This window comes from Hyposmocoma kahamanoa, unplaced genomic scaffold, assembly GCF_003589595.1.
Source record: "Hyposmocoma kahamanoa isolate Upper Pololo Valley unplaced genomic scaffold, ASM358959v1 202, whole genome shotgun sequence".
Taxonomy (NCBI): Eukaryota; Metazoa; Arthropoda; class Insecta; order Lepidoptera; family Cosmopterigidae; genus Hyposmocoma; species Hyposmocoma kahamanoa.
This window is the reverse complement of record NW_020653726.1, coordinates 2,426,854-2,444,912: the sequence shown is the minus strand read 5'-3', so window position 1 is coordinate 2,444,912 and position 18,059 is coordinate 2,426,854. Positions and strand designations below refer to the sequence as shown.

General features: G+C 34.5%; 2 protein-coding genes across 4 annotated transcripts in view; one reads left to right on the top strand and one right to left on the bottom strand.

Annotated features, from left to right (window-relative positions):
• Positions 1–4,520, top strand: part of LOC113227074 (synaptic vesicle glycoprotein 2C-like) — a 25,843-nt gene extending 21,323 nt beyond the window's left edge. Inside the window, exons 9-11 of the mRNA XM_026459948.1 lie at positions 4–178; positions 2,014–2,141; positions 4,327–4,520. Coding sequence (XP_026315733.1) covers positions 4–178; positions 2,014–2,141; positions 4,327–4,403 — 380 coding nt within the window. The 3' untranslated portion in view covers positions 4,404–4,520. The remainder of the gene's footprint in view (positions 1–3; positions 179–2,013; positions 2,142–4,326) is intronic.
• On the bottom strand, positions 999–16,911 carry LOC113226862 (WW domain-containing oxidoreductase). 3 transcript variants are annotated; one of them, XM_026459648.1, is made up of 8 exons: positions 16,710–16,911; positions 16,266–16,503; positions 11,531–11,799; positions 11,027–11,206; positions 10,286–10,400; positions 8,490–8,630; positions 7,221–7,461; positions 999–1,161 (listed from the first exon to the last, which is right to left on the bottom strand). In XM_026459648.1, exons 1-7 carry the CDS (start codon positions 16,796–16,798, stop codon positions 7,225–7,227), a joined length of 1,269 nt encoding a protein of 422 aa, XP_026315433.1. In that variant the 5' UTR covers positions 16,799–16,911; the 3' UTR covers positions 999–1,161; positions 7,221–7,224. The 3 variants fall into 3 exon arrangements, with proteins under 3 accessions (XP_026315433.1, XP_026315434.1, XP_026315432.1); XM_026459649.1 differs by lacking the exon at positions 999–1,161 and having other exon boundaries at positions 6,861–7,461; positions 10,286–10,348; positions 11,056–11,206; XM_026459647.1 differs by lacking the exon at positions 999–1,161 and having other exon boundaries at positions 6,862–7,461.
• Between the last annotated feature and the right edge of the window lie 1,148 nt (positions 16,912–18,059).

Here is an 18,059-nt window from a genome sequence, read left to right as displayed (position 1 = left end):
TAGGCAAAAAGACCTTACTAGTGATCGTATTTTGTTTGATTGGAGTCTTCTGTATTCTCATAAATTTCATAACGGATCCTATGGGTTTCGCTGTGCTCTTGTCCTCATTGCCTATAATGGGTTTGACCATAGGACCTATTAATTCTTTCGCTGTAGAAATCTTCCCTACACAATTGAGGTATGTTCTTTTCCACATATTCCACTACCGTAAAGTAGAAATGTGCAGTCACCAACTCGTCAATACTAATTTCTATAACCTAAATCCTCCTTAGAAGAGACCTACGCCCAGAAGAATTTTGTATCATCGTTTATGAGTTAATACTGTAATCGATTACTATGAACGTTTATATTGTGTACATTTGTATTAAATTATCATAAATGATGCCAAATTTATTACGCAACAAAATGACAGATATGTCATTTGTATGAAATTCACTGGATAAAGTACATCCTAAGTCCTAAGGTTAGCACATAGAGTAGGATTTCATATTTTTCAACCGTACACCATTTGATACGGGACCTTTGTAATGATATCATATTTATGATGCAAAACTACAAAAGAACATTTATTTCTGTTATCATTAAAACTACAGAGGTCACGGGCGACTGATAAGCGTGCATTGACTACATTTTATTACTATCACAAATTTTTGTCAAGATCGTGTCTGTCACGTGGAAATTCTAGACCGTGTGACGGTGTGACCTCCTTACACCGTCATCCCACCTTTCTGTATCGCCTCTCTCCATTCGTATCGCATCGTTTTTCTCCTTCAACTCATATTTAAATTCAAAATTTTAAATTGTTCCATTCTTTCCATCGCATTCTGATTTTGTTTTATTCTATCGTCACTCCCTGCTCGACCGCGGCAGAGAACACATCTCGTTAATTTTTTTGAACAATTTTACAAGTTACCAAAAATTTCTTTTGCTATAAGCATTTAAAACATAACAAAAAAAAACTTTAAAATATTTTTTATAAAACCGGATTTATTTCCACTTGAACTACCAAACTCACTAAGCAAGATCTGCAGTCTACAGAACATTCCAAGCGGTATCAGCAACGGCACACGCTTTCACTAAGGTGAAATGTGGATTGCAAGCTACATTACAATCTACAGAATTCCACCAGCGCTCTTCAACCGTAGTGGTCTCTGCGTGCCCCTATGGGAAAAGGACGTGCATGTGTGTATTATAAATTTTATTTACTGGAATGGATACAAACAATATACTTTGAAACGAATTTTGTCTAAGGGTTAATTCACCCACCATAACGGGTGATATAAATGGCTAAAGACTACCATGACACTTCACCAAACTTAACATGATAATTTTCACGGAACGAGTTTCAGCCATATAGACAACAGTAAAAATTAGAAAAATTAAAAACAACATTACATTAACATAAATTTGATCGAAAAGCGATATCTATGTCAGTTGTGATACCTGTAAAGGTATCGGCTGCGGTGAGATTATTAAAAATCTCTCACTAGATGTCACTAGCGGCGACGAATGCAGAAAGTCGGTACAAATATCATCAATTACAAAAACACAGGAGAACTTCGACGACTCGGTAACTGGACCCGCGACTCAAATGGTTCGAACAAGGCTACGGTGCAGCATGGTCGTGGGGTCAAGTTCCACCGGGTCGACGGAAAAAAAAAGTGTGTTCGATCTCTGTATGCATAATCATAACAAAGCTAGTGGAGTTATTTCACAAAAATGTCATAGATAAATTTTAAAAAAACACTCATTGATGCTAAAATACATGATTTCGAATAGGTTTCCACCTTGAATGCTAAATCTAGGTTAAGACGGCTCAGTACAAACGACAGCATTCTCTCCTTAAACAACCAACACGTATTTCGTATCCTTATTGAGGAATTAAGGTCACTTTCGCATCACTGTCACCAACCCAGTCTGCCCGTGACATGATTCGGCTCCCAAGCCGAGTCCCAAGCGTTATATGCTGTTGTATATAAAAACATACAATACCTTTGTTTGATTTGTTTGCAGAGGCATGGCGATCAGTCTTAGTATGATGATGGGTCGTATAGGCTCCATAGTAGGAACAAACGTGGCCGGAGTGCTTATCAACGTCGTTTGTGAAGCTACCTTTTACTTGTTCGGTGGTTTGCTTTTATGTAAGTAACACTCACTCAGTGTCAATTCTGTGTTTATCAATTCTTAAGAGTCAATACAATTCCAAATGGCTTTGTTTGTTTCCGCATAACAGTGAAAGTGTTGAATCTCAATTTGGAAAAAATATACAGTAAAATTGAGTATATACACTGATTAGTACATGATTTGAAGACACGATAAAAAACACAAATTTACCTCGAAATTTTACAAGAAAACCGATGTATACAATACGTACTATTTTTTATTATATCAAGTGACGGGACCAACAAGTCGTGTGCCTGATAGTAAGCTACACGCCCGTCCATAATAGTTGCAGTGTCCTCAGAGCTTTAGCGCAAAGATCCGAGGGGCGCTGCCACTGTGCTCGTCACCCTGAGACGCAAGTTGACAAGTCCCATGTGCCTGTAATTTCACCATACATGTCACTTTACATATACCAATTATTTTTTTAAATATCAACTGAACTAAATAGAACACGTATAGTATACGATACCTATACATTTTTCAATGCAAAAAAAATTTAATTCGAGTTGATGTAGTATCGACTTTTAATCTGTACTAACTTGACAGTTAACAATTTTTCACTTTATGTTACTATAAATAAGAAAACAATATTTTTAAAACTGTCAAACTACTTAAGGTTAAAAATAAGCACCTAAGAAATAAACTAACTACCCAGACAGTCATGATTTTTGTCTGTGAATGGTTAAAATTAATCTTTAAAATAAAATTTTATAATGTTGGGTACCTAATCATCAGTGATCGAAATAGGTAGAGTATGTTTACCTAAACTTCGAAGAACAATGACAGAAAGTGGAGACTACCTTACGACAACTTTTTTTATCCCGGATTTTTTCGGGATGCGGGAAATCACTTAGAGCCTATGCACACAGAGTATTTTATACGCGCAGACGATGCGCGTTTACGGCACCGAAGATGTTCGAAAAGCAGATTGTTGCGTTTGTGCCGTTTTTGTATTCCAACATCGCGTTGCCAGACTGAGGAAAGGGGCAGGGGAAGGGCTACGTTTACTTTTTTTCGTTTTAAAATCACTAATAAAGCTAGCGTAAGCAGTGTTGTCTCCACCGACGCCATTATGCTACTGTTGAGAGTACGCGCCGTAAATGCCCGTTTCAAAAACGCACTTGAAACGCGCGTTTACGGCGCGTATGAATTTGTGAATGTGTGCATAGGTTTACTGGCTGCGACTGAATCTCGTTTGAATCAAGTTAACGCGCGTCATCAACGCGTCCTCTGCGCGTATGAAACACGCCGTGTACCGCCTTAAGTACATTAAAAAGTTACGTTATTTGGAATAAGTGGGTAGATAAGAATATTATGATTTATTTATAAAAACTTTGTTGCAAGTCGAAGTAACCACCAATTTTTCGGAACGTTTAGATCAATTCCGACAATATTAATAATAAATAATATTTTTTCGTAATGGCGTGGCGGTCACTAGACTTGGGCCAGTGTTAGTTTTATAAAAATTGTGGTGTACGTCGCCAGTGTCAGTAGTTCTATTCCATATGGAATATTAAAAAAAATTCTTATTATATAGGTACATGTATCAGAATTATTAAGATATATATATCAAACATACTGTTGATATATGGACATTCCTCCGGAATCCCAAAACTATCGCATCGACTCTTTGTGTAGTCCTAGGTATACGTTTTAACTTTCTGACTCAACTTTCATGTCATAATTAGAAAGAAGAAGAAAGAAAATTAAACAATAGGCCACTGGCTAACAGTCAAATAGTCTACGTACCTATCCTAAATAACGTCAATTTTTAATGCAATTAAGTGACTTCCCGAATCCCGAAAAAATACGGGAAAATTTAATGTTGTCGTAAGGTAGTCTTCACTTCCAGTCTCTGTTCCTCAAAGTTTAGGTAAATACACTCTACGTATTCCGATCACTGCTAATCACGTGACCCTAGACGGGATCACGCTCAAATGAAGCCACGAGGCCCGTTGGCGCAAACACGTGAACACATTCTATCTATACAAGCACAGAGAACACGTGGCTTGACGTCAAGCGCTCTTACTATACCACTTAACGTATACTATATTTTAATGGCAGAACTATAAGCTTTTTCGCAGAAGTTAAATAACTGCAGTGGAACTGCCATATAACTAACACTAAAATGACAATTACTAGATATTTTTTCTTTGATTTCAGTGTGCGGTCTTCTAACATTTCTATTGCCAAGATCTCAGCCACCTCTGGAACAATTTAAGCTATCTACACACCTTTAATAACTCGTTGTTATTCTTTTAAAGTATAGCTTATTATGTGGAACTATTTATTCCTGTAGACATTATATAACGATGCCTACAGTCGATGCGCCTAGAACGAGCGTTGTAACATACAACGCTGAATTACAATCTTAGATAGATTCTAGAGATATCTATCATAAACAAAATTGTCAAAACTCTAAAATAATTCTTACACAGTCAGAATAGAGAACCAACAGACGTTGTCGTCAAAGGATTTGAAGTCTTAATTACTATTACTAAGTAGAATACTTAAGTAAAAATAGACATTATAACAGAATGTTAGAGTACAAAATCCACGTCCACGTACAGTCAAGAGCACGTAAAGCTTGACCCTTTGTACTTTGAACCGTTGTTATCGCTTAAAGCGGCATAGAGTTGTATTTAACTCTTAAATGTCACACTTAACGTGCTTTTGACCCTGTACCATTTATTACATTTATAATTATTTTATTTATTTTTTTTATTATTCATAGGACTCGTGTAATGCTTTCTTCAGCTCTGAAGGCCACACCTTTAATATATTTTGCTCCTTTTATGATAACGCTAGCTATTAGTGCAGTTATTAAATAATGCACTTGTAAATGCGGATAAACATTAAATAATTACATATATGGATATCATCTCCACTTATAAAACCGCCCTTAGCAACATTAAACTACCCTTTTTATAGTCAATTAAAATGGCCAAAAAATCATAAGGAATACGATGCCATCACTTTATATTGGATATTATAGAGAAAAAAAATTAAGCACTGCATAGGCTCTAAAATACCACTTTGTTATCACCACAGAACAATGAATACAGTAGAAGTGCTTAGAGTACGTGGCGCGAAGTTCCATACACCTAAGCTCAGTCCGTCATTTTCGCTTTCTACGTTACAATCGTGTGGTCATCACAGATAAGTTTAGGCAATGAAACTATTTTTCCCGATTTAAATCGCGTATATTTGTTTTTTCAAACAAACCGACGTTTCGGGCCCTTTACAGATCCCATGGTCACGGTTGACTGACTGACTGAGTTATTATATTAACTGGACTGTACTACCACTTATATCAACTGGAAAAAACAAATATAGGCGATTTAAATCCGGAAAAATAGTTTCATTTCCTATGTGTAACAATCGCGAAAACCTAACAACTCGAGAGATAAGTTTGTCAACTTTTGTTTCTTTTTAAATAAATAGAATCGACCGTAAATATATATGGTCGACGTACTACAAAGTAACAGATTGACTAACTTGTAATGTGTTGTTAGCGCTAGCATCTATGCAGCACTCAATGTAATTGGCATTTCTTTTGCAACTTTTCATACTTTTCACAACCTTAGCTACATAACAATGCGGGTTGTGTAGCTTCCAAATGGTTTCTTTTATAGTTTCTACAGATACGGATACAAGAAGTATCTGATACTGGGGCGGTTGCCCCACTTGTCATAAATAATTAAATTTGACACGCATCCGTCCCCGGACTCAGTTGCTACTCGCTAGTTTTTTTTATAGATAATATAATGTGCATTTAACCCACATTTCACATGATGGAAGGTGAAGTTAAATTTGTATCAACTGTACAATGAGTAATCTCGTGATTGTAATAGTAGTCTTCAATCATACGTAACTAACAGAGTACTAAAACCTATGTTCTTTGTGGACCTATCACTGTCTTACTCGTGTAACTATATTAATATACAGGCTATATATTTGAAAGTGATACATACTTATAAAGTGCGTTATATTCCTGATTCTGAACCCAAAAAAATAATAAACTAATGAACTTAAACTTTACAAAAAAAAAATATTTTTATCGACTACTACTTGTGAACAACATTACTTATCAAAATCTATGCACACCACTATTATTGCTCCGACTTCGAATTGACTGAGATGGTGCGATTTCACGCAATAAGTGGTGATAGTGTGAGGCGAGCTATTGAAATGTTCCCAAATTGGAGTTTACGCCGAGGAGGTGAACAGTGTCAAAGTTGTTGCATGAGAGGATTATCTCAGCATTTAATACTGTGAGACGAAATGTATTTGTGTTGATCAATTTAAAACAAAATTTACTACAACGTGCTAGACTATACATTGTGGAAAACGGTGGACATTTTGAACACTTGCTCCGTACCACGAAGTGTAAATAAATTGTAAATAATTTGATTTCACATTTTTAACTATATATAACTATAGATAACTTAATTATCTTTTTAGTACGTATAACATTTCGATGATAGTTCATAAGTAAAAAATAATTAGCATAAGCTAAAACGTAATCATTACGATAACAGCTTTTTCATCATAACATAAATGAGTAGGTGAGAGAGAGATGTGAAATCATTGTTATTGTTGCTGTCTCACTCGGCGCTCGCTTGGTAGTATTCCCAATGCCCTCGAAAGCGTAAAGGGAATCTGTTTATTCCTATGTACACTCCAAAACAAAAAAAAATTGTTGATTTAACTTTGGTTCTATCCCATATCCTATTTTTATTTTAGTTTACGTAACATGATTTACTACGACGTGCATGAATATGTCTCACTTTCACAATATACAGCCTTTATAAGTATACAATAGCACCTCAAGAATTTGCAATCGCCTTTAATTAAGACACTTACCGCAACTTGCAGGACCTACCACGTATTAGCAACGTTTTGGATTTCTCTTTTCTCTTCATTCTTCTTTCAAAAATATAGCTTATTCGCTCTCTCTCTCGAATGTATTTATACATATATCATATTCACTCGCTCTAATACAAAATTGTCATTGACAACGCACTAGGCCTTATGAATAGGCACAATAAACTCACGCTATCAAGATGACGAGTCGTCACGCTTCTTCATATACTTATTCAAGTACTTTTGTATCCCTTCTGCACCCATGCGTTCTTCAATAAATCTGAGCGAGATAGTAAATATTTCTTCGGCAATTTCTTTGTCCCCTGCTAACGTAGATTCTTCACAGTAGTAGCAATTGTTGAAGTAGAGACCGGTCACGCCTTCAAGTTCGGCTGCTGTAGCCACGTAAATTGTAGTCGCTGCCGCTTGTTGCTAAAATTTAAAAGAAACACCGTTCACTCTATTAAAGGGGCGACAACTTAAATAGACTGCAATATGCTATGGTTCTCTGTCCTTTTACATGATTTGGTAAATTATGAGAGAAAGGGAGCGAAATATGTCATGCGGCCTAAGTGGTGATTGAGTAACACCTAATTTGAGGTCTAATTGGTGGTAGGCCTACAGAATAAATCTAATGTATAGACAAAGTATTATCGCCCTTCCCACCGAATATGGTAATATGCTGCTGCGGTAGTTTTCATTTTATTGCATATCCGGTGTTTAGAGCGTTAATTAGACCTTGTAATTTTTTTTTGTAATATTTCTATGGATATTTATAAAAGCACATTAATTTCATTGGCCCCGTAATGTACATAATAATATTATTCCCTTAATGTTTAAACACCCTTTTTACACGAATAATACCATAACAAGTTAGTACAGATTATGCAATCGTTAATTTTTTCCATAAGTGATGATAACCATTAAATTCGCGTAAGAAACACATTAAAACAATTATATTCGTGTATTATTTTTATTCTTATATAGAATGTATTTGCATAATTACATTACTATTCATTTTTTGATACCATATTTTAATGAATAATACGGTAATGCATTAATACTGACTACGAAATCGTTGGGTTTACTCGCGAATAAAATGATAATGATGCGTTGCATACTATACCTTTTATGCAACGCATAAATTTTTATTTTTTATTATTATTTTCATCAATAACTTTATGTAGTAAAACTAATACAAAAATATCATAAAAGAACATAAACTGTAAAAAAATTAGCTTTGTTTTGACATAGAAATAACTATCCTACGATGCACCCGAGCTGAGATATACACAAAAAATAGTTTTCTATTTTTCCTGTAAAATTTGGAATTATCGGTTACCATATTATTCGCTGGGGAGTGCGTTACTATTTTATCCATACATAAGAGTCGAGTTGAGTTTTGTTTGTTATGTTTTGTTTTAGTCTCTCTTTCTATTTCTCAATGACCTTTCACTTACCAGTGACTTAGTGAAGGGGCGTACAAGAAAGAATAGAGCCTTCATGAGCCACCACTGTTTGCTGAGGTTTGTGTACACCATATTCCCAGGATGTAATGAGTTTACACATATCCCTTTGTTCTTCCACTCCTCACTTAGGATCTGAAATTTTAAATTGTTTTCATTACAGCAGCTAGACCTTAAAAAAATGTAGTGTTTCGTTACGAGCGAAAGTGGCCTCATTCTGGAAAAGCTTGCATCTGACAATGCAATCCTGAGAACAGTATATGACACGTCCTTCGACAGCTCTATTTATAATACTGGATGTCTGTCCACCACTTAGAGGATGGAAAAAAAATAAAAGAAAGGAGCTGCCCTAACTACGGAATGAACGTGCATACCTAAACAAAAATTGAACGAACAGATGGCGGATTTCTTTAGTATCGTACCATAATCTATCGATAAGTCATTATCGACATGCAAACTCAACTGCCTCCGTGGCCGAACGGTTATCATGCCGGACTGCCACGCAGAGGCCCCAGGTTCGATTCCCGGGCCGGGAGAAATATTTGTATGGCCCACATTTATTTCTCTCGTGAGTTTGGGTGTAATTTGTGGTTGTCTATGTGGTTGTCTATGTGTGTGTCCATGGCACCCGCGACACAGGGTTTCCCTAGTGCGGGGCTAGGTTGAGTGTGTGCGTTAAAAAAATTTAAAAAAAACCTTAAAAACCTTAAACCTTAAACATTTAATTAAAGTAGATCAATATTCCATTAGGGAATATTTTAGGTTATATGGGAATATCCAGGAATGTCACATTAAGGGTCGTATTCCAGAACTCTGCTCAATGCTCAAGTCAGGATCTGAGTATGATTTCAAGCACTGGAAATACGACCCTAATGGAAAGGACTTGAGTATGATTTCAAGTGCTTTAAACCATACTCAAATCCTGACTTGAGCATTGAGTAGAGTTCTAGAATACGACACTGAGAGTCGTATTCCAGAACTCAGAACAGACATGAGTATTGCAGTGAGCACTGAAAATCATACTCAAGTCCTTGCCATTAGGGTCGTATTTCCAGTGCTTGAAATCATACTCAAGTCTGCTCAAATCCTGACTTGAGCATTGAGTAGAGTTCTAGAATACGACCCTAAGTCTTGAATTTATTGTTTTGCTTTTACAAATACTCAAATATTACGAAAAATGAATTAGCACAGATTAAGAAATGGTAAGAGAAAGATTCTTAATAACAACTTTGAACAATTTTCTTTACCATAAATATCTCATTCCCTCGCAAATCTTAAAATTATGAAGACTTAAATTTTGCTATTGCCCATCTACTAAATATGGACATAAATTTACAGACAAAAAATCAACCTCAAAAGTTCGTAGAATTACATTAATTTGTCAAGTTTTATTGAAATCGGTTAACGGTGCGCGAAACCGGATTCACCGACCAATACTGGGGTACTCTCTTTGCAACAAAAAAATAACCATCAAAATCGGTATCATACACACGAAAAACGTAGTCAGATAGAGAATAGTCTTACCATTTGATGTAATATTTTTATACCAAGAGAACGCTTCGATTTTAGAAGGATTGCGGACTTGCGTTACCATATGTCCGTCCATACACAGCGCTTGACGAGCGTGCACACATACAAATCGCCTTACTTGTTTGTATATATGTAAAGGTATAATAAATGTAAAGGTATTCACACAAATGCACAATTGTTATATTTGCTCCTCAAACCTGCAGATTTCTTTTATGATTGTCAAGTTTTCCTATTTGAGATAGTCATTATATTTGGCTTACCTTTGCAGTAATAATGTTGTATAGTTTAGAATTGTTGTAAGCCATCATAGTGCTGTACGAGTCCTTGGACATGGAAATATCTTGTTGAAGAAACATTTTTTTTAAATTTGCAAATCTATAAATGATAAAATGGCAAATTAATACAATATCATAAGACAACCAATGCGAATATGTAAAAGCAATCTCCATTTTATGGAACCTAATACCAGTCGCATTCGATATTCCAGCACTAGAGTAATTGTATTTTGAATGAAGGTGACTGAAATTAGATTACATTACATTATCACAATCTAGTATGACTTTGTATACTATTTTTGAGTTCTATTGTTAGTTTAATTGTATTTATGTATATAAAAGCTCCTTTTCAATAACCCTTGTTAAGCACTCCCAAACTGACCCTGTATAAATGGTTGGTAACTATTTCTTTTCTTTGATAATTATCTGATACATGCGTGATAATTATCCACATTGATTCTTAGTTTTGTCACTTTTGTTTTTGACTAAAATGACAAACGGTGAGAAAACGATATAAGCACAAAAAAGAATATTTTTATGCAGTAAACAATTTGGTTTGCGACTTTTTTTATTAACATTTGACTTGTTTACATATCTGATACAAACACATAGCACAACATTGCTAGCAGCATTTTGTTGTTCCAATTAATTTTGTAAAATCAAAATAATTATCTAGGTATACTTATCAAAATAATTATGAGCAACACACAGCAAAAGTACAATTACCTATGTGACTCTGAAGCTACAAAAACTACCTTAGATCCTTTCTTTAACAAAGGTTCAAGTAGAATTGCGAGATACATATGACTAAGGTGATTCACTTGGAAGGTCCTCTCCAATTTGTCTTCAGTCTCCATGTATGGGAGACCAAACACTCCAGCATTTAGGATAAGCATATCTAGGTGGCTGTAATGTAATATTTTTATTAATGATTGCATATGGAAGTTTTTTATATAAATTTCACTGGAATTTCCTCTGCTATTGTAGGTCGAATATTTTTTTTTTAATTCAAGTTTTTTTTTGCAACATCAAGTGACGGGACGAACAAGTCATGCGCTTGATGGTAAGCTATACATCTGTCCATGACAGTTACAATGCCACTCAGAGCTTTGAATTGCAAAGATCTGAGGAGCATTACCACTGCGCCCTACACCAAAAAACAAACAGTTGAAACATTATTGTTTACAAATTACTAAAAATCAAATAGGAAAGACAAATAATGATACATACTCAGAAAACACAGTCTTCACTGCCATTGCACATTTTCTCACACTCTGAAGGGACCCCAAATCTAAGTGTATTGCCTTCAAATTATCTTCAGAGCAATTGGTCTGTTGCACAATATCTTCAATAGCTTTCTGTGTAGCTTGCAGATCTCGATTAGCAAACAATACATTGCAATTGTGTCTAGCTAAAGATTTTGCAGTCTCATAGCCTATACCAGCATTGCAGCCTGTAATCAGCGCATATTTGCCAGAGAGGTCTACACCATGTAGAATCTGGAATTTCGAAACAAGATATGTTTCTACATGAACATTTACAAAAACAAAATCAATTTTCTTTTAAACTTGTCACGTATCCACATCGTCACAGGCACACAATTTCCTAACGATTTTGATAAAGTAGCGTTTTCTAAATCCACAGTGTTTTTAACGTGCAGCTGTTTTGAAAAATGAAAAATGTTTTTAAAAATTTTTACCAAACCAGTTACGGACTTGTTCGAAACTGGACTAAATTAAGTGAGTTAAATATACCTTTTTTTTTTTTAATTTTTACAATTCCCATTTTATGGAAGTAGCACACCCTGGACATTCCATACAACAGTCGAAAGTCATTTACCTACTACTACTACATACTGCAAGGTGCTATCTGCACACGCACAAATGTATGCGTGAAGTGACAGGGTTACCAAGCAGCACACCCATATCTAAAAATATGCTATAAGATATCTAATAGAATTTAATTCGATTGAATATTTTAAGAGTTCAAATGCCCTCAAGATATCTCGAAGAAGGTTTCTAGATAATTTAAAGTAAAAGTGGACAACTTTATTAGTAAAAGTGGACAACTTTATTAGTAAATCACAAGAGTGCTTTGAGAAACTATCTGTAGTGTATCGGTAGTGTTAAGAGTGATTCTTATCTTTTTTCTCAAGTAACCCTTCTAGAATGTTACAAGACCATTTGTAGACATTTTTTGGATGATTTATAGTCTATGATAGTTTTCTTAGTAATGCTATTTTAAAACCAAAATACTAAAGCGTTACAAATATAAGACGCAATTCTCTTGATACTTATAGATTTCAAGTTTAATGACTTACAAAATATAAACTGTCAAAATTACAACATGGCGAAATTAGATAAAATATTTCAGACTTTGTCGCGCAATGTTTAATCGGTTAGAAAGCGCAAATTGACGTGACGTTAAATACATTGTGAAAAGTGATGTAAAACCAGCCATAAAAGTAATGCGCTCGCTAAATTTTAAATATTTATGTATCAAATATAAACTTAATAAAAATACAGTTATCAATTTTCGGTTTTAAATATTTATAGAAAGCTTAAATATACAAAATAACTCACAAAACAATTCATGTCCAAGAAGTTCTAGGTTTCTTCAAGCTAATTTCAACTTAACTTAACTTAGATTTACTTTTTAAAAGGAAAAGAAATTTTTCTCGGCTACTTCAGTCATTCTTTAAAAATAAAAATGGCGATAAGAATTTAAAGCTTTTTTCAAAACACAGTTGGGAGCATTTTGTCTATAGCTTTATCTATAGAAAAACTTTAGAATACGAAAAGATTATTTTTACTTGCTTTAGTGTAGTTGATCTTGTAGAACTTTCACTCCTATGAAGTTTTTATGATTGTCTACAAAAAGCGAGGTGTCTACGCGATTTTTTCAATTGACAGTATTACAAAACCTTTATAAAGTTATAGGAGGAAATAGTGAGCGTATTATGCAATAAAAAACTTTTCAAAACACTAGGTCAAAAAAACAATTTAAAAAATCCAATTTGTCGCAAAAAAAATGTTATTCTGTATAATTATATGGAATGTGTTATATACGACTAGAAATGTGGATAAATTCCCTATCATATAAATATAAGGAATATTTTAATGACATACCTAACTTATGTTGGAAGCATTGACTTACAATTATATGGACGTCGGGTCCGCGCTAAAAAGTGTCCGCACTTGTAAGGCGCTAAAATCGTATACAGAGCGCGACACTCCGCTTTAGTCTTCATTTGTTCTACTGACAGCGCGATACTGCGATGACATTACAATTTAAATTTCGAATAGGTTGACTTGGGACATTTTTTTCGTGGTTTTTGTATTAGACCCGTCGTCCATTTATTTGTAAGCCAATGGTTGGAAGAAATAAAATTTTCATTACAAAATTGAGATTATTTCTTTGCGCCAACCACAAGTCACACAACGATTTCACTGTATTCTATTGATAGACGGCACAATACACACACAACATTGAAGTACAGTAGTTTACGCGCTCATTTCAATTGTTTTTATCATTTCACAACACGGAATTACTTTACAATGTTTATTTATTTGTCAACAAACAAATCGGCATTTGCCATGACCGGCCCGAGCGCGAGTTGCGACTATTGTATCCAGTGTTGCCAATTTGTGGGGAATTCCCCAAATTGTGGGGAGTTACAACTAGATTAGGGATTTTGTGGGAATTGACGCTATGTGACGAAAATGTCAGGATTCTGACATTTTATCAATTGCTGATGCATCGCTAGTTTGATCGTTACTGTTGGAAACACTGTGATGGACTATATCGACGTGTTTTTCAACATCGCACATCACTCGTATTATTAACAAGCAGCTTAAATATAATTATTATTAGAGCACTTGGTTCTGAATTGTAAAATTACCAGTCGTTGCATGTTGAGTTCACGATTCTTTCTCCCGCTTAGGCCGGTCCCCGGTATGAAACAAAACGAAATCAGCTATTGATAAACAAAGCCAAGCAGTTGGTATTTCCACACCACACCTTACCACTCGTCAAATTAATAACGTAATTTGTGGTTGTCTAAGTGTGTGTCCATGGCACCCGCGACACAGGGTTTCCCTAGTACGGGGCTATGTTGAGTGTGTACATTATTATTATTATTATTATTAAAATAAATAAACGATTTAAGGTCATCTAATTTTATAATTAGTTTTACTTTTTACTTTCTGTTTACGTTCACAGCAAACGTAATAGATTATTACATTTTGAGTTTCTTCATTCTTTATTATATTTTTAAGCGATGTATTTCTAATAAATAATGATAATTCGAAATGTGGGGAATTTGTGGGGAACATGAAGTTTGCTCTCCCCAAATTTGGGGATTTTAACTTTTTTAAAGAAGGTATTAAAATTTTGACTTGAGTGAAATAAATCTATAAGAACAATTTCTTTTTTCTAAAACCATTTATAGAAAACTATTATCTAAATCAATACCTTATTAAGACTGTTTATAGATATAACAGTTTTAAGGCGTGTAAAGTGTGCTCCTTGGGTACCCATACCATACCCATACCCATACTTTCTCCTACAATTAACGTTACGTGGTCAGGGCGGCAACATAGCGAAAATTCTTAAGCATATCTGTTATCTTTAATTCTATTAAAAGAATCCTAATAATTACATATGTTCATTAGGTATATATATTGATACAATATTATATTTTTCATTTATTCACTAACTAGTATAATATTGAAGATTTATTTAAAAAATACATTAACAGCATTTAAAAGATTGTATTTTGGACAGGTTTTAAATAAGGCATCGAGTATAGAACCAGAAATAGAGACGAAATAAGGGCCATATATTCCTGGTAACACATTAGCGATACAGCTCTTATAAATTTCAACTCTCGTTTGCACTGAAATATAGACATACCAACTACTGACCTGTGTGTATGTCTCCGTTTATTCCAACAAATATTCTGTATTTATTGTAATAAAGATAATATCTCTAACAATGCCATGCTGTTCTATTCGGTGGTGTGGGAGAAACAGCAAAACATCTAATTACAAAAGAAACGGAATCATATTTCGTCGGTAATTAAATATTAAATATGTAATTTTGCAATTTTCGTCCTTTATAGCGAAGCTCAAGTTAACTGGTTGATTTGAAGTGAAACAGTTGATGACACCCGTCAATTGTTTCGAACTCGGGCTAGCCAATCGGAGTGCAGTTGTCTCAGTAATTATATAGCAGAATAGTTTTCAAACAAATTAAATGACATTTTGTCTCTAGTTCTGGTAATATACTCGATGAAATAAGGTAACCAAGGTATTATTATTAGGAATATTCACCACGTAATATTTATCGGCAATACAAATTGAAAATTCGAGAACCTTTATCTACTAACTCACGAAGTTATGGCGTCTCATTAAATTGATTTAATAAATCTGTATTATACATTACTCTGCACTAAATAAACGAAGAAAATATTATCTGAACGAGTCTCAGACATAAGTTTTTGTCATCTTTCTTTCATCTTTCAGAAAATGAAAGAACTCCTCTCTCTATCCCGTTTAGATGATATTAAAGAGCTATTACACAGGACAATTCACGGCCATTATAAATAGTAACGTTATATTTTAAGGTACATGTTTCGTGATGAATAAATGAAAACTATATTCAAATATCAAACCCGTCTTGATGCGAAAACGACTTGTCGACAGCCTTGTTGTTGTTCAATGTGACCTGATGATCGTGTTGTGCAGGGCGTGGTGCGGTATGTAAATTTAGGGAGAGGCGGAGAGTATCCATTCTCTTACTTTTTTGTTCTCTGGTAGTATTTATAGTAAGTAGTAGAAGTAATAATTCTTAACTGTGCTCTACTGTGACCAACTTATGTGTTTGCACATTATCACTTTTTTAAATACATACATAAGATTGTTTTAGGTAACATTGGTAAAATTGATAAAACTTAATAATTCACCTGGTAAGCTGTAGTAGATCCATCAAATCTTTGCCTAAAATCGTGCACATGACTCTTCTCTTCCTTAGCAAATGCCAGTCTCGGGTCTACATAGGTTTTGTTGCCAGTTTCCCTATTAACGTATAGCGTTTTGCCCTCTTCGTCCATAGTTTTCGACCACCCAAATGGGAGTTCTTTAGGAATAATCTTCTTTTTACCAGTTCGAGGATGCGTCCACTGAGTCTTCTTTGTGAATGTGCTGTATATATACAAAATAATGTTTACGACACTATCACGAAACCCTCGGAAAAATGGAAAGTAATACGTTACACTTGTTTCCATTTTCTTATCACTTAAAATACACTTAACAATTAAATTGCTTTTCACACTGTCGCAAACCTCGTACGTAAACAAAAAGATTACTAGTTACGTAAGCAAAGAATTTATAATTGAAAAAAAACGTACTTTACGAAATAAACACTGCCGTCTTCAGTAGGTTTTTCCTCCCAACCCGATGGCAGTTCGTCGTCGCTATCAGACTCTATGTTATGCATTTTCTGTATTTATTTATGAAAACTGTAATTTGCAGATAGCACCTACTTGATTGTTTCTTAATTATTGCATATAGAAATTATCTTGTAATCGTAGGTTAAAAATAATCGAAAATCGTCAATAATGTAATCAAAGAGGATCTATCAATTTTTTTTCCATCCTCTAAGATCTAATCACTATTTACGTAGATTTTGTTAATGTCAAATTCAACACTCTTGTCCCCTCTACGATATTGTCAAATTCTAATTGTCAAAATCAAAGAGAATTGTCGTATTCCAGAACTGTACTCAATGCTCAAGTCAGGGCTTGAGTTGAGTATGATTTCAAGCACTGGAAATACGACCGCCGTATTCTAGAACTCTACTCAATGCTCAAGTCAGAGTTTGAGTATGGTTTAAAGCACTCGAAATTATATTCAAGTCCCTGCCATTAGGGTCGTATTTCCAGTGCTATAAGTAGAATACGACCCTGAGAGTCGTATTCCAGAACTCTACTATTGGAATACGAACCTCAGAGTCGTATTCTAGAACTCTACTCAATGCTGAAGTCAGGATTTGAGCAGACTCGAGTATGATTTCAAGCACTGGAAATACGACTCTATTGGCAGGAACTTGAGTATGATTTCGAGTGCTTTAAACCATACTCAAACCCTGACTTTTTTTGAATTGCAGTTGCTAAAAAACGAAATTTAAAATTAATTCACAACATTGAAAAGAAAAATTTATGGGCTCCATCATTTCCGTTCACCAAGTTCAAATTAACATGAGCATTAGCATTAGCATCCGAAGTTTAAGGGTGTATTAGATATTAGGTCTGAGGTCTATTTAGAGTTCCCTGTGACTGATTCTGTGAGCAGCGTTGCCAACTTATCGACCTTATCACTAAAATAAGCGACATTTTGACATCAAAAGCGGAAAGAAAAATGATTTTTACATTTAATTCCTTAGAGGATGAAAAAAATATATAGTCCAAGTTTAATTCTAATTAGCTACTGTTTTAATTAATTAGGTGTCAACTTAATATAATTTTGTCTTGGCTACCTTGGTGAACGCGCTACTCAATGGTAGGTATCTTTATTTCAGATGTAGGTATTAGTCTTTCGTCTGTAACCCAAAGTACTTGCCAATCAAATGAATCTTTTAATGAGTATTATTGAGATTCGAATAGATTTTTCATCTGAAGTGTAAAATCTGTATTTTAGAGACAACTTTAAAATGACTAAAATATCGACATCGAATTGGCGACATTGATACAGTACGTCAA

Bases quoted from the DNA above. Each gene is read 5' to 3' on its own strand.
- LOC113226862 (XM_026459648.1), bottom strand. From the start codon at position 16,798: ATGCATAACATAGAGTCTGATAGCGACGACGAACTGCCATCGGGTTGG. The intron at 10,401-11,026 runs GTAATTGTACTT...TATCATTTATAG, and splicing joins GTAGCTTCAGAGTCACATAG to ATTTGCAAATTTAAAAAAAA. The intron at 8,631-10,285 runs GTAAGCCAAATA...TTAAAATTTCAG, and splicing joins ACAACATTATTACTGCAAAG to ATCCTAAGTGAGGAGTGGAA.